Source organism: Tamandua tetradactyla, chromosome 22 (genome assembly GCF_023851605.1).
Source record: "Tamandua tetradactyla isolate mTamTet1 chromosome 22, mTamTet1.pri, whole genome shotgun sequence".
In the NCBI taxonomy this organism is placed as follows: Eukaryota; Metazoa; Chordata; class Mammalia; order Pilosa; family Myrmecophagidae; genus Tamandua; species Tamandua tetradactyla.
Window position 1 is genome coordinate 7,799,834 of NC_135348.1, and position 14,320 is coordinate 7,814,153.

Sequence of the window (14,320 nt, forward strand, 5' to 3'; positions counted from 1 at the left end):
CTCTACCTACACTAGGAGCTGCAGATGAATTTGTATATTCTGTTTCAGTTAAACACAGTTTTGCACTGTAAATTGGAAAGATTTTGTATTGTCTACCTCCAGGAATTGACTGCGTTTCCATGCAGATAGTAAGTTCTCAATAATAAATGCATGCTGAAAGAATGAATGAATTCCTCAAAAGTAAATTTCTCATGCAAAATATGTACTAGTGTATACACATTATCAGTATAATTTCTCTTTATATGGGCATCAGTCACTTATTTTTCCCAAATAGCAACCTCATATGCTTATAGGTTAATTTATCTTAATTATCATTATAAATTGTTAATTTTTTGGTATTCATTCATGCCAGTAAATCCTTGATGAAGCACCCTACAGTTTTCCTTGTGAAGAGATGGCTTTCAGAGTCAGTTATGAATAGGAATTGAGTCTAGTTGATTGAGAAATTAGTGACATTTCACAGGAATCTGTGAAAACAGCCGGCTTCATTAACTCAGATGGCATCTTCTGCAGCGGCCACATTTCCACCCAGATGAATGCTGGAGCATATGTTTTCTGACTACCTTTGCTGTCAATAGACCTTCTTTGTTTATAGTTATACCAAACTTGATAGATCATTTCTTTGAATGGTCTTGTGGTCAGAGTATAGAGAATTGGGTTCAAAGCACTGTTGATAGGCAGAATAAAAATCACCACCCAAGAGGTTGTGGTACCTGAAAGAGAAAAATGAAATAGTTTTAGCATTGATGTATGTCCTAGTTTACAAAGTATAGTAATCCCTTTTCTTTGTTTCTTTTCCCACTCCCTTTTTGTCTTACTTGTTTTTCCCTTTTATATTATGTAAATCCAAAGTCTGTTTATGTTCCCAAGATATCTTTCCAGGGTATTAGTGTTTGAGAGGAGTGCAGGTGCTGCAGATGAACCAAATCCTTTACTAAGTAGTTTTACTTGAATGCAACAACAAAAATATTCCATTTGGTAGAAATGTTTTCCACAAAGTGATTACATATTATGACATGTTTCCATTTTAGGAAAGACAATATTGTTTAGTATGTAAATCATACCTTTTTCAAATGTTTTCATTACTAGATAATACCTATAATATTTCTCAGACTATGGAGATGTATCTTTTTTTTTTCAAATCATTTATTTTTATTGTGGTAACATTAAAAAAATTGTTATTGTATAATATAGCATATATACAAAACAAAGAAAGAAAAAAGCAGTAGTTTTCAAAGCACTCTTCAAGAACTAGTTACAAGACAGTTCCCAGAGTTTGTCATGGGCTACCATACCATCATCTCAGATTTTTCCTTCTAGCTGCTCCAGAATATTGGAGGCTAGAAAGAATAAATATTTTACAATTGACTTTTTTTCCTTTTTCTAGAGATGTATCTTTAATAGATTTCTTTTCTCTTGTTTATTTGCTTTTAAAAATAGGTGTGTATTTATAGGCTTTTGACCAGATACTTATTTCAGCAAGACGCTTTTGGCTAACATCTTAAAAATCACTTTGTTGCATATTCAACTACCAAATCACAGATTTTATTAGAATATAATTGGTGCTATCCCACCTCTTGTTACTCATAAAACGTAAGATACTATGACTACTAACCAAGGGATTATGAAATTAAAATACGTTTATAAATTAGAAAAATGTGAATATGTACTGCATTAAACAAAGTTATCTAGTTATTTGCACAATATTATTTGTTTACACAACAATCATGCATAAAATACAGGATTCCCTATACCACCCCATTACCAACAGCTTGCATTGGTGTGGAACACTTGTTACAATGGATGATAGTACATTTTTATAATTGTGCTATTAGTTAAAGTCCATGGGTTAATTTAGGGTGCCCTGTTGGTGTAGTATAGTTCCATAGATTTAAAAAAAAATGTTTTGTTCTGTTACTATATATACAATCTAACATTTTCCCCTTTAATCTTATTCAGATACATATTTCCAGTGCTGTTAATAGCATTCACAATGTTGTGTTACCATCACAATCATCCATTACCAAAACATTTCCATCATTCCAAATAGGAACCCTATACATTTTAAGCCTTAACTTCCCATTCCCTATCCCTACCTCATCCCCTGGTAACTTATATTCTAGAGTCAGACTTTTCAAGTTTTCTTATTCTGTTTCAAATCAGTGAGATGATACAATATTTGTCCTTTTGTGTCTGGCTTCTTTCACTCATCATGATGTCTTCAAGGTTCATCCAAGTTGTCACATGTATCAGGACATCATACCTTTGTATGGGTGAATAATATTCCATTGTGGGTGCATACCACATTTTGTTTATCCATTCACTGATTAATGGTCAGTTGGGTTACTTCCATCTTTTGGAAAAAGTAAATAATGCCACTAGGAACATCAGTGTGAAAGTTTCTGTTTGAATCCCTGCTTTCAATTCTTTTGAGGATATACCTAGTAGTTGGCTTACCAGGTCATATGGTAGTTCTATACTTAGCTTTCTGAGGAACTGCTAAAGCATCTTCCACAGTGGCTGTACCATTTTACATTGTGATCGGCAATGAATGAGGGTTCCTATTTATCCACATCCTCTCCAGCACTTATTTCCTTTTTTAATAGAAACCATTCTAATGGGTGTGAAATGATATCTCATCATGGTTTTGATTTGCATTTCCCTTATGGCTAATGATGTTGAACATCTTTTCATGTGCCTTCTGGCCATTTGTATACCTTCATTGGAGAAATGTCTGTTCAAGTCTTTTCCCCATTTAAAAAATTGGATTATTTGGGGCGGGCCGCGGTGGCTCAGCGGGCAAGAGTGCTTGCCTGCCATGCCGGAGGACCACGGTTCGATTCCCGGCCCCAGCCCATGTAAAAAACAAACAAACAAACAAAATATAATAAAAAATAAGAAAACGTGTAAAGATGTTTCCCTTTCTTCCTCCCTTCCTTCCTTCTCTGTCTTTCCTTCCCTTCCTCCCTCTCTCTTAAAAAAAAAAAAAAAAATTGGATTATTTGCCTTTTTTCTGTTAAGTTGAAGGATTTCTTTTTTATATACTACATATTAATCCTTTATCAGAAATGTGGTTTCCAAGATTTTCTCCTGTTCTGTAGTGTGTTAGTTTGTAAGCTGTGGGAATGCAAAATACCAGAAACAGAATGGCTTTTTAAAAGAGGAATTTATTTTAAATTACAAATTTGTAGTTCTAAAGCTGTGAAAATGTCCAAACTAAGGCATCCAAGAAAAGATACCTTGATTCAAGAAAAACTGACTGGTCCAGAACACTTTATCTCCCCTGGAAAGGCACATGATGGTATCTGCTAGCTTTCTCTCCTAGCTTCTTGTTTAATAAGGCTTCCCCAGGGGTGTTCTCCTTCTGCATCTCCAAAGATCTCTGGTTGTGTGGGATCTTTAGGCTCTAAAGCTTTTCCCAAAATGGTTCCCTTTTAAAGGCCTCCAGTAAGCAGCCCCATCTTGAATGGGTGGAGGCACATCTACATGGAAACCATCTAATAAAAATTACCACCCACAACTGGGTGGGTCACATCTCCAAGGAAACAATAAAAAAAGATCCCACCCAGCAATACTGAATGAAAATTAAAAGCATGGCTTTTCTAGGGTAAGTGACAATTTCAAACTGGCACATTCCATTCCACCTTTGGACCCCTAAAAGATATGTTCTATCTAAATGCAAAATACGTTAATTCCATCACAATATCATGAAGCTTAAACCATTTCAGTAGAAATACAAATGCAATACATGGTCAGAATCAGTATAAAAAATCTCATCAATGTCAGCTACAGGCATAATCTGTCCTAAGGCAAAACTCTCCTCTGGCTTTGGACCTGTAAAACTCAGGATAAGTGATCTGCTGCCAATATACAAAGGAGAGACAGTCATAGGATACATCTTCCCATTTCCATAGGGAGAAACTGGAAGGAACAAAGGGGTCACTGGACCCAAACAATTCTGAAAACCTGCAGGGCAAACTCCACTAGATTTCAAAGTCTGAGAGTCATTTATCCTTGGGGCCTTAGAAAGTAGCAGTCCCACCTTTTCCAAAGGCCTACGTGGTGGCCCAGCTCTCTCCAAATGCTGGGGTAGAATTGCAACCTTGAAGGACATTGGGGAGCCCACCTTTTTTTGGCTTCCCCCTCTGCAGGCATTTGGGGCAAAACCTGGGCTCTCTGCTATCTCTGGGGCACACTCTCAACCCTCTCAGAAATATGTGGTGGCAGCAAGGCTCTCCCCTATCCCCAAGGAATGTGCTCCACTCTCTGAGGCCTGGGACACACTCACCCTCTCCAAGTGCATGAGTGGGTCCGCTCTCCTGGTGGAGGATTCTTGGCTTCAGACCTTAGCTTCCATGTTTCTGCCTCTGAAGTCATTTTTCCTTCAATTTGTCCCTTTTTGTACAGACTGTCAGTGGTTCTCTTTATACAGATTCCACAGCACTATTGGTTTTCTATGGAGTATGCAGGGATCAGACAATAAGACTTTCTACAAATCCTTCTTGGATAATTCTATCTCCAATCCTGGCTTCTCCTGAAATGGCTGACTGGTTCCATGTTTGGTTAAAAAATCAGGTGAGACACTATTCTCTAGGGTCTACCTTTCTGGAAGTCTAGAATTTTCCAGACCATCAATTTCTGGATTCTTTGTATCCAAGAGTTCAGTTTTCAGCTTACCTCATTCCCGTTGCATTTCACTATAAGCTGCAAGGAGAAACCAGGCTGCACTTTCCACATTTAATTTGGAAATCTCTTCTGCTAAATATCAAGTTTATGGTTTTTAAAATTTGCCTTCCTGCCAAAACCAGTAGCCAATTTTGCTAAATTTTCTGCCACTTTAAAACAAGGATCACCTTCCTTCCAGTTTGCAATAACATGCGCATCATTCCTTTCTAAGGCATTATCAGAGGTATCTTTAGAGTCCACATTCCTTCCAACAATCTCTTCAAGCATTCTAGACCTTCTTTATCAAGATCCTCACAACTCTTCCAGAATCTTCCTCTTCTCCATTAAAAAGCCATTCCAACATGTTTGGTATTTTCAAACTGCAGCAGGACCCCTCTTCTGGTACGAAAATCTGTATTGGTTTGTATGCTGCCAGAATGCAATATACAAGAAACAGAATGCCTTTTAAAACAGAAGAATTTTTATTAAGTTGCACGTTTATAGTTCTAAGGCTATGAAACTGTCCAAACTAAGGCATCCAGGGAAAGCTGCCTTGATTCAAGAAAGGCCGATGGGTCCAAAACACCTCTGTCACTTTGAAAGGCACATGGTGACATCTGTTAGTTTTCTCTCCTGGCTTCTCATTTCATAAGTCTTCCCTGGGGACGTTCTGCATCTCCAAAGGTCTCTGGCTATGTGGGCTTACTTGGCTCTAAAGTTTTTTCCAAAATGGTTCCCTCTTAAAGGGTTCCAATAAAGAACCCTACCTTGAATGGGTGGAGATACATCTCCATGGAAACCATCTAATCAAAAGTTACCACCGACATTTTGGATGGGTCACATCTCCATGGAAACAACAAAGAAGATCCCACCCAGTAATATTAAGTGAGAATTAAAGAGCATGGCTTTTCTGGGATACATAATAGTTTCAAACTGGCACTTGTAGGTTGTCTTTTTACTTTCCTGATAAAGTCCTTTGATTCACAAATGTTTTTAATTTTGATGAGGTTCCATTTATCTATTTTTCCTTTTGTTGCTGTGCTTTGGATGTAAAATCTAAGAAATATTGCCTAACACAAGTTCCTAAAGATACTTCCCTATATTTCTTCTAGAAGTTTGATAGTTTTAGCTCTTATGTTTTGGTCTTTGATCTATTTTGAGTTGATTTTATCATATGGTATAAGGTAAGTGTCCTCCTTTTTTTTTTTTTTTGCAAATGAAGATCCAGTTTGTTTATTGAAGAGACTGTTCTTTCCAATGAATAGTCTTTGCCACCTTGTCAAAAATTAGTTGGCCATAAGTGATTTTGGTGCTCGCAGTTCTATTCCATTAGCCTATATGTTTTTTTTTTTTGCCAGTACCATGCTGTTTTGGTCAATGTGGCTTTGTAATAAGTTTTAAGATTGGGAAGTCTGTGAGTTGCCTAACTTCATTCTTCTTTTTCAAGATGACTTTAGCTATTGGTGGTCCCTTACCCTTCCAAATAAATTTGATGGTTGACTTTTCCATTTCTGCAAAGAAGGTTGTTGGAATTTTGATAGGGATGCATTGTGTCTATATATTGCTTTGGGTAGGATTGACATCTTAATGATAATTAATGTTGCAATTCATGAACATGTAATATCCTTCCATTTTTTAGGTATTCTTACATTTCTTTTAGCAATATTTTGTAGTTTTATGTATACAAGTCTTTTAATCCTTGGTTAGATTTATTCTTAGATATTTGATTCTTTTAGGTGCTTTTATGAATGGATTTTTAAAAATTTCTTGTTCTGATAGCGCATTGCTTTTATATAGAAACACTACTGATTTTTGGGTGTTGATCTTGAATCCTACCACTTTGTTGAATTCATTTATTAGTTGTAGGAGCTTTGTTGTAGAGTTTCAGTATATAGGATCAGTATATAGATAATCTGCAAATGGGGCAAGTTTGATTTCTTCTTTTCCAATTTGGATGCCTTTTATTTCTTTTTCTTTTCTTAACCGCTCTAGCAAGAACTTCTCATACAATGTTGAATAAAAGTGTTGACAGTGGGCATACTTGTCTTGTTCTGATCTTAACCAGAAAGCATTCAGTCTTGCACCATTAAGTAGGATATTACCTGTGGTCTTTTCATATATGCCCTTTATCATATTAAGGATGCTGTATTTTATTCTTAGTGTTTTTATCAAGAAACAGTGCTGTGTTTTGTGAAATGCATTTTCTGCACCAAATGAAATAATCAGGTGCTTTTTCCTTTTTTTTCATTTTTTTATGTGACATATTGATGTCAATTGATTTCCTTATGTGAATCAACCTGGCATACCAGGGTTAAGTCCTGTTTAATCATGGCGTATTAGTCTTTTAATCCTGTAGGTTCAGTTTGTTCGTATTTTCTTGAGGATTTTACATTTATATTCATAAGAGATATTGGTCTACATTTTTCTTTTCTTGTGATATCTTTATCCAACTTTGGTATAAAGATAAAAAAAAATCTTTATCCGTGGCAAAAAAAAAAAAAATTTCTTCTGTTGGCCTCACAGAAGAAATTAGGGAGGGTTCCTTCTTTAAGTTTTGAAAGGGTTTGAATAGAATTGGAGTTAAGTCTTCTTGAAATGTTTCGTAGAATTCCACTGTGAAGTCATCTGGTCCTGGGCTTGTATTTGTTGGGTGGTTTTTGATTACTGATTCAATCTCTTTACTAATAATTGGTTTGTTGAGATCTATTTCTTCTTGGGTAACTGTAGGTAGTTTACATTTTTCTAATAATTTGTCCATTTCATCTAGGTTATCCAATTTATTGGCATATAGTTAGTTATTCATATATCCTCTTATTGTCCTTTTTATTTTAATGTGGTTGGTAGTAATATTACCTTATTCATTGCAGATTTTTGTTATTTTGTATCTTCATTTTTTCTTGTCATTCTAGCTAAAGGTTGTTAAATTTTACTGATTCTTTTAAAGAATAAAACTTTTGGTTTTATTGATTCCATTTATTTATTTATTTTATCTCTGCTCTAATCTTTGTTATTTCCTTTCTTCTTGCTTTGGTTTTAGTTTGCCCTTCTTTTTCTAGCGCTTCCAGTTTTGAGGTTAGGTCTTTGATTTGAAGGCTTTCTTCTTTTTTGATGCAATCATTTGGAGCTACAGATATTCCTCTCAGGATTACCTTTGCTGCATCCCATAAATTTGGTATGTTATATTTTCATTGTCATTCACATCATGATATTTCCTAATTTTGCTTCTGATTTCATCTTTAATCCATTGATTGTGTAAGAGTATTTTGTTTTAATTTTCACATACTTGTGAATTTTCCCTTTATTTTCTGATTTCTAGCTTCATTCCATTATGGTCAGAGAATATACCCTGTATGATTCCAGTATTTTTGAATTTACTGAGACTTGTTTTGTGATACAATATATAGTCTCTCCTGGAGAGTGATCCATTTGTGCTCAAGAAGAATGTTTATTTTGTTTGCATTGGCTGCAATGTTCTGTATATCTGTTTGGTCTAGTTGGTTTAGTATATCATTCAAATTTAGTGTATCATTCAAATTTATTGATCTTCTGACTAGATGTTGTATTCATTATTGAAAGTGGTGTGTTAAAATCTCCTACTATTAATGTAAAATGGTCAGTTTCTTCCTCTAAATCTGCCAGTATTTGCTTCATATAATCTGGGGCTCTGCTATTAGGTGCTTATATGTTTATAATTATTGCATCTTCCGACTGAATTGATCCTTCATCAGTATGTTATGATCTTTGTCCCTCATAATTATATCTGATTTAGAGTCTATTTTATCTAATATTAGTATAGCCACCCCAGCTCTCTTTGGTTACTATTTTCATGGTATATTTTTTTCTGTCTTTCACTCTCAACCTTCTTGCATATTTTAAGGTGAATCTCTTGCAGTCAGCATGTAGCTCGGTCATGCTTTTTAATCCATTCTGCCAATCTCCGTCTTTTGACTGGGGGGTTTAATCCATGTACATGTATGTCACTACTGATAAGACAGATCTTTCGTTTGCCATTTTGGAATTTAGCTTTTATAAGTCTTATACCTTTTTTGTCCCTCACTTCCATTAAAGTTTCCTTTTATATTTACTTGCTTTCTTGTGTTGTATCATATTGTGTGACTTCTCCTTTCTACTTAGACATTTTTTCATATAGTTTCTCCATGGTTCCTATGGGGTTAAAATTTAGCTTAAATATATCACAGTCATATTTGGTTTGATGCCAGCTTAACTTCAAAACATGCATATATACTTTCCTATACTTCTCTGTCGTCATACCATTTTTTATCTAGCTACCACTATATTTTTGCACATTATACATCCAAAATGCTAGATTTCTCATTTCTTTTTATGTGTTTGAGTTTTACCTTCTGTAGGAAGTAAGGAGTAGATTTATGCACTAAGCAGTATAGTAGAACAGTAGTGGCATTTATTGTTACCCAAAGGCTACCTGTACCACAGTTCATTTTTGATTATGCTGCCTTAAACCACTGTTTAGTGTCCTTTCATTTCAGTGTGAAGAACTCCCTTTAGCATTGCTTCTAGGGAGGGTCTGAGAATACCTTAATCTCCTTCTTTGAAAGAGAGTCCCCTGGATATAAAATTCTTGGCTAGCAGTTGTTTTCTACATCATTTAAAATATTTCAACCCACTGCCATCTTGCCTCCATGGTTTCTGATGAGAAATCATGACTCAGTGAAGTTGGGACTCCCTTGTATGTAATATTTTGCTTTTTTCTTGCCACTTTCAGAATCTCCTTGTCTTTTGCATTTGATAGTGTAAACAATAGATGACTGGGTGTATTTTTCTGCATGTTTATCTTGTTTGATATTTTCTGAACTTCTTGGATGTGCATATTCATGTCTTTTGCTAAGTTTATCACGTTCTCTGTCATTATTTCTTCAGATAATTTCTTTTGCCCCTTTCTCTGTTTCTTTTCCTTTGGGGACTCACATAACATGTATTGGTGCACTTGATGGAGTCCTATAGTTGTCATGGACTATTTTCACTTTTAATATTTCTTTTTCCTTTCTGCTTCTCAGACTGACTCATTTTAAGTGTCTTGTATTCACGTTCACTGATCTTTCTTCTGCCAGCTCCAATCTGCTTTTGAAATCCTTCTGGGCATTTTTCATTTCAGTTATTGTGGTCTTCAAATCCAGTAGTTCTGTTTGGTTCCTTTTTAAAATTTCTATCTCACTACTTAGGCTCTCTTATTGTTCTTTTAGTGTTTTCCTGATATCCTATAGTTCTTTCTTTGCACTTTATCTACTTAAGCATTTTTAGGATAATTTTTCAAAAGTTTTATTCTGTATGGCCAAATTCTCATCTGTTTTTGTTGGTGTTTTTGTTTGTATTTTTATCCTCTTCATTTGGATGAACCATCATTTCCTCTTTCTTTATTTGTCTTGTACTCTTTTGCATGGGCAGGCAACAGGAATCTAACCTGGGTCTCTGGCATAGCAAGCGAGAACTCTACCTGCTGAGCCACTGTGGACCACCCCACACTGTACATTTTAATATTTTTAAATGTTAATTTTGGATTTACTCTCTGGGATGTCTGTTTCCTGGTTTTGTATTCAGCGATAGGACAGAGATTTTCCTGAGCTTCAACCCTCCCATCAGAAAGGTCTGCTCAAGGTAAATGCACTGTGCAGGGTTTTCCCTCTCACTGCCTCTGTCTTATTCTAGTCTTTTGCTTGTTAGTTGTTTTAGATTTCTCCTGTTATAGGAGTTTGGTTGTCCCTTCTGTTTCTCAGGGAACAAACTTCCCTCTCTTGGGTATCTGAAGCAGGCAGGCCTTTGTTCTAGAATGTCCATCTCTATACTTTTTACACTCTTTCTGTTGTCTCAGCTGCTTTTGCCTTGAGGGCAAATTCTTGGAGCGTGGTCACACCAGGGAGGACTTTCCCAATTAAGTCATTCCAGAGTGGACCAGAGACCCATGAAGGGCACACAGACTGGCTCCAGGGTGGCCTGTGGAGGCAGTCACAAAGGGTGCCCAAAACTTCTCCGATGGCTCCCCAAAGCTGAGCTTTCCTGGCCTGCCCAGCAAATGCAATCTTCAGCTCACTTTCCCTGGCAGCCCAGACAAAGCTCTGCATCTTTAAATCTCTACTGCCCCCATTCTTTTTTTTTCTTTTTTATTAATTTTTAAATTTTAAAAAAAAAAATTTTTTTATTAATGAAAAAAAAGAAAAGAAATTAACACAACATTTAGAAATCATTCCATTCTACAAATGCACTCAGTAATTCTTAGTATCATCACATAGATGTATGATCATCATTTCTTAGTACATTTGCATCGGTTTAGGAAAAGAACTAGCAAAACAGCAGAAAAAGATATAGAATGTTAATATAGAGAAGAGAATTAAAATAATACTAATAATATATATATATATATATATAAAAAGGAAAAAGAAAAAAACAAAAACAAAAGATACAAACACACAAACAAACAAACAAAAAACCATATTTCAGGTGCAGCTTCATTCAGTGTTCCAACCTAGTTACATTACACTTAGGTATTATTGTGCTGTCCATTTTTGAGTTTTTGTATCTAGTCCTGTTGCACAGTCTGTATCCCTTCAGCTCCAATTACCCATTATCTTACCCTGTTTCTAACTCCTGCTGGTCTCTGTTACCAATGATATAGTCCAAGCTGATTCTCGAATGTCGGTTCACATCAGTGGGACCTTACAGCATTTGTCCTTTAGTTTTGGGCTAGACTCACTCAGCATAATGTTCTCTAGGTCCATCCATGTTATTACATGCTTCATAAGTTTATTCTGTCTTAAAGCTGCATAATATTCCATCGTAGGTATACACCACAGTTTGTTTAGCCACTCGTCTGTTGATGAACATTTTGGCTGTTTCCATCTCTTTGCAATTGTAGATAATGCTGCTATAAACACTGGTGTGCAAATGTCCGTTTGTGTCTTTGCCCTTAAGTCCTTTGAGTAGATACCTAGCAGTGGTATTGCTGGGTCGTAATCCATTCTGCCATTCTATGTCTTTTGATTGGGAAATTCAGTCCATTAACTTTTAGTATTATTACTGTTTGGATAATATTTTCCTCTACCATTTTGGCTTTTGTATTATATAAATCATATCTGATTTTCCTTCTTTCTACACTTTACTCCATACCTCTCTCTTCTGTCTTTTCGTATCTGACTCTAGTGCTCCCTTTAGTATTTCTTGCAGAGCTGGTCTCTTGGTCACAAATTCTCTCAGTGACTTTTTGTCTATAAATGTTTTAATTTCTCCTTCATTTTTGAAGGACAATTTTGCTGGATATAGGAGTCTTGGTTGGCAGTTTTTCTCTTTTAGTGATTTAAATATATCATCCCACTGTCTTCTAGCTTCCATGGTTTCTGCTGAGAAATCTACACATAGTCTTATTGGGTTTCCCTTGTATGTGACAGATTGTTTTTCTCTTGCTGCTTTCAAGATCCTCTCTTTCTCTTTGACCTCTGACATTCTAACTAGTAAATGTCTTGGAGAACGCCTATTTGGGTCTATTCTCTTTGGGGTGCGCTGCACTTCTTGGATCTGTATATTTAGGTCTTTCATAAGAGTTGGGAAATTTTCAGTGATAATTTCTTCCATTAGTTTTTCTCCTCCTTTTCCCTCCTCTTCTCCTTCTGGGACACCCACAACACGTATATTTGTGCGCTTCATATTGTCATTCAGTTCCCTGATCCCCTGCTCAAGTTTTTCCATTCTTTTCCCTATTGTTTCTGTTTCTTTTTGGAATTCAGATGTTCCATCCTCCAGTTCACTAATTGTAGCTTCTGTCTCTTTAGATCTACCATTGTAGGTATCCATTGTTTTTTCCATTTTTTCTTCTTTGTCCTTCACTCCCATAAGTTCTGTGATTTGTTTTGTCAGATTTTCTATTTCTTCTTTTTGTTCAGCCCATGTCTTCTTCATGTCCTCCCTCAATTTATTGATTTGGTTTTTGAAGAGTTTTTCCATTTCTGTTCGTATATTCAGCATTAGTTGTCTCAGCTCCTGTATCTCATTTGAACTATTGGTTTGTTCCTTTGACTGGGCCATATCTTCAATTTTCCGAGCGTCATCCATTATTTTCTGCTGGTGTCTGGGCATTTGATCAGATTTCCCTGGGTGTGGGACCCAGCTGGTTGAAAGGTTTTTCTGTGAAATCTCTGGGTTCTGTTTTTCTTTTCCTGCCCAGTAGGTGGCGCTCGTGGCGCTCGTCTGTCTGCATGGCAGTTGGCCCGGGAAACCGCGCGTGGAGGGGGGGGTCGCTGGCCGCCGCGGCTTGGGAGAGTGCCGGTCCTAATTGCCCAGCTGGCCCGAAACGCCAAGCGTGAAGGGAGGGCCCCGCTATCCAACGTTCCCAGTCAGACCGGGGAGCCACGTGCGTGGAGGGGACCCCAGTCGCCAGCCGCCCCGGCTGGGAAAACGCGCGCCCCTCGGGTATCTCACCGCAGCGGATTATCCCTGCCCGTTCAGCCATTCCAGAATGGGGTACGCTGTCTTTTTGGTCTCTGTCGTGACTCCGGGAGCTGTTTCGTATTGTTTTTGTTTCTTTAGTTGCTTTTCTGGAGGAGGAACTAAGACCCGTGCGTCTTACTAAGCCGCCATCTTCTCCGGAAGTCTTAATTTTTAAATTTTTAAAAAATATATAGCAAGCAAACACAAATTCTTAACATATGATCATTCTGTTCTACATATATAATCAGTAATTCACAATATCATCACATAGTTGCATATCCATTAGCATGATCATTTCTTAGAACATTTGCATCAATTCAGAAAAAGAAATAAAAAGGCAACAGAAAAAAAATCATACATACCATACCCCTTACCCTTCCCTTTCATTGATCACTAGCATTTCAATCTAAATTTATTTAACATTTTCCCCCCTAATATTTATTTTTATTCCGTATGTTTTACTCATCTGTTGATAAGGTAGATAAAAGGAGCATTAGACACAAGGTTTTCACAATCACACAGTCACATTGTGAAAGCTATATCATTTTATAATCATCTTCAAGAAACATGGCTACTGGAACACAGCTCTACATTTTCAGGCAGTTCCCTCCAGCCTCTCCATTACATCTTGACTAACAAGTTGATATTTGTTTAATGTGTAAGAATAACCTCCAGAATAACCTTCAACTCTGTTTGGAATCTCTCAGCCATTGACACTTTATTTTGTCTCATTTCACTGTTCCCCCTTTTGGTCGAAAAGGTTTTCTCAATCCCTTTGCTGAGTCCATCATCCAGCTCATTCTAGGATTTCTGTCCCATGTTGCCAAGAAGGTCCACACCCCTGGGAGTCATGTCCCATGTAGACAGGGGGAGGGTGGTGAGTTTGGCTTATTGTGTTGGCTGGAGGGAGAGGCCACATCTGAGCAACAAAAGAGGTTCTCTTGGGGTTGACTCTTAGTCCTAATTTTAAGTAGGCTTGGCTTATCCTTTGTGGGGTTGTTTCATATGAACAAACCCCAAGACTGGGGACTTAGCCTATTGCTTTGTTTGTCCACACTGCTTGTGAGAATATCAAGAATTCTGCACTTAGGAAGTTGAATTTTCCCTCTTCTCACCATTCCCTGAAGGGGACTTTGCAAATACTTTTTTACTCACTGTTCAAATCACTCTGGGATTTATTGGGTCTACTGCCCCCACTCTT

At 36.8% G+C, this 14,320-nt stretch overlaps 1 protein-coding gene across 1 annotated transcript in view; it reads right to left on the reverse strand.

Moving 5' to 3' along the window:
- Positions 1-363: 363 nt before the first annotated feature.
- The window catches only part of RXFP1 (relaxin family peptide receptor 1), a 113,377-nt gene continuing 99,420 nt past the window's right edge, over positions 364-14,320 (reverse strand). The window contains exon 18 of the mRNA XM_077139555.1: positions 364-713. Within this exon, the coding sequence (XP_076995670.1) occupies positions 412-713 (302 nt within the window). The 3' untranslated portion in view covers positions 364-411. The remainder of the gene's footprint in view (positions 714-14,320) is intronic.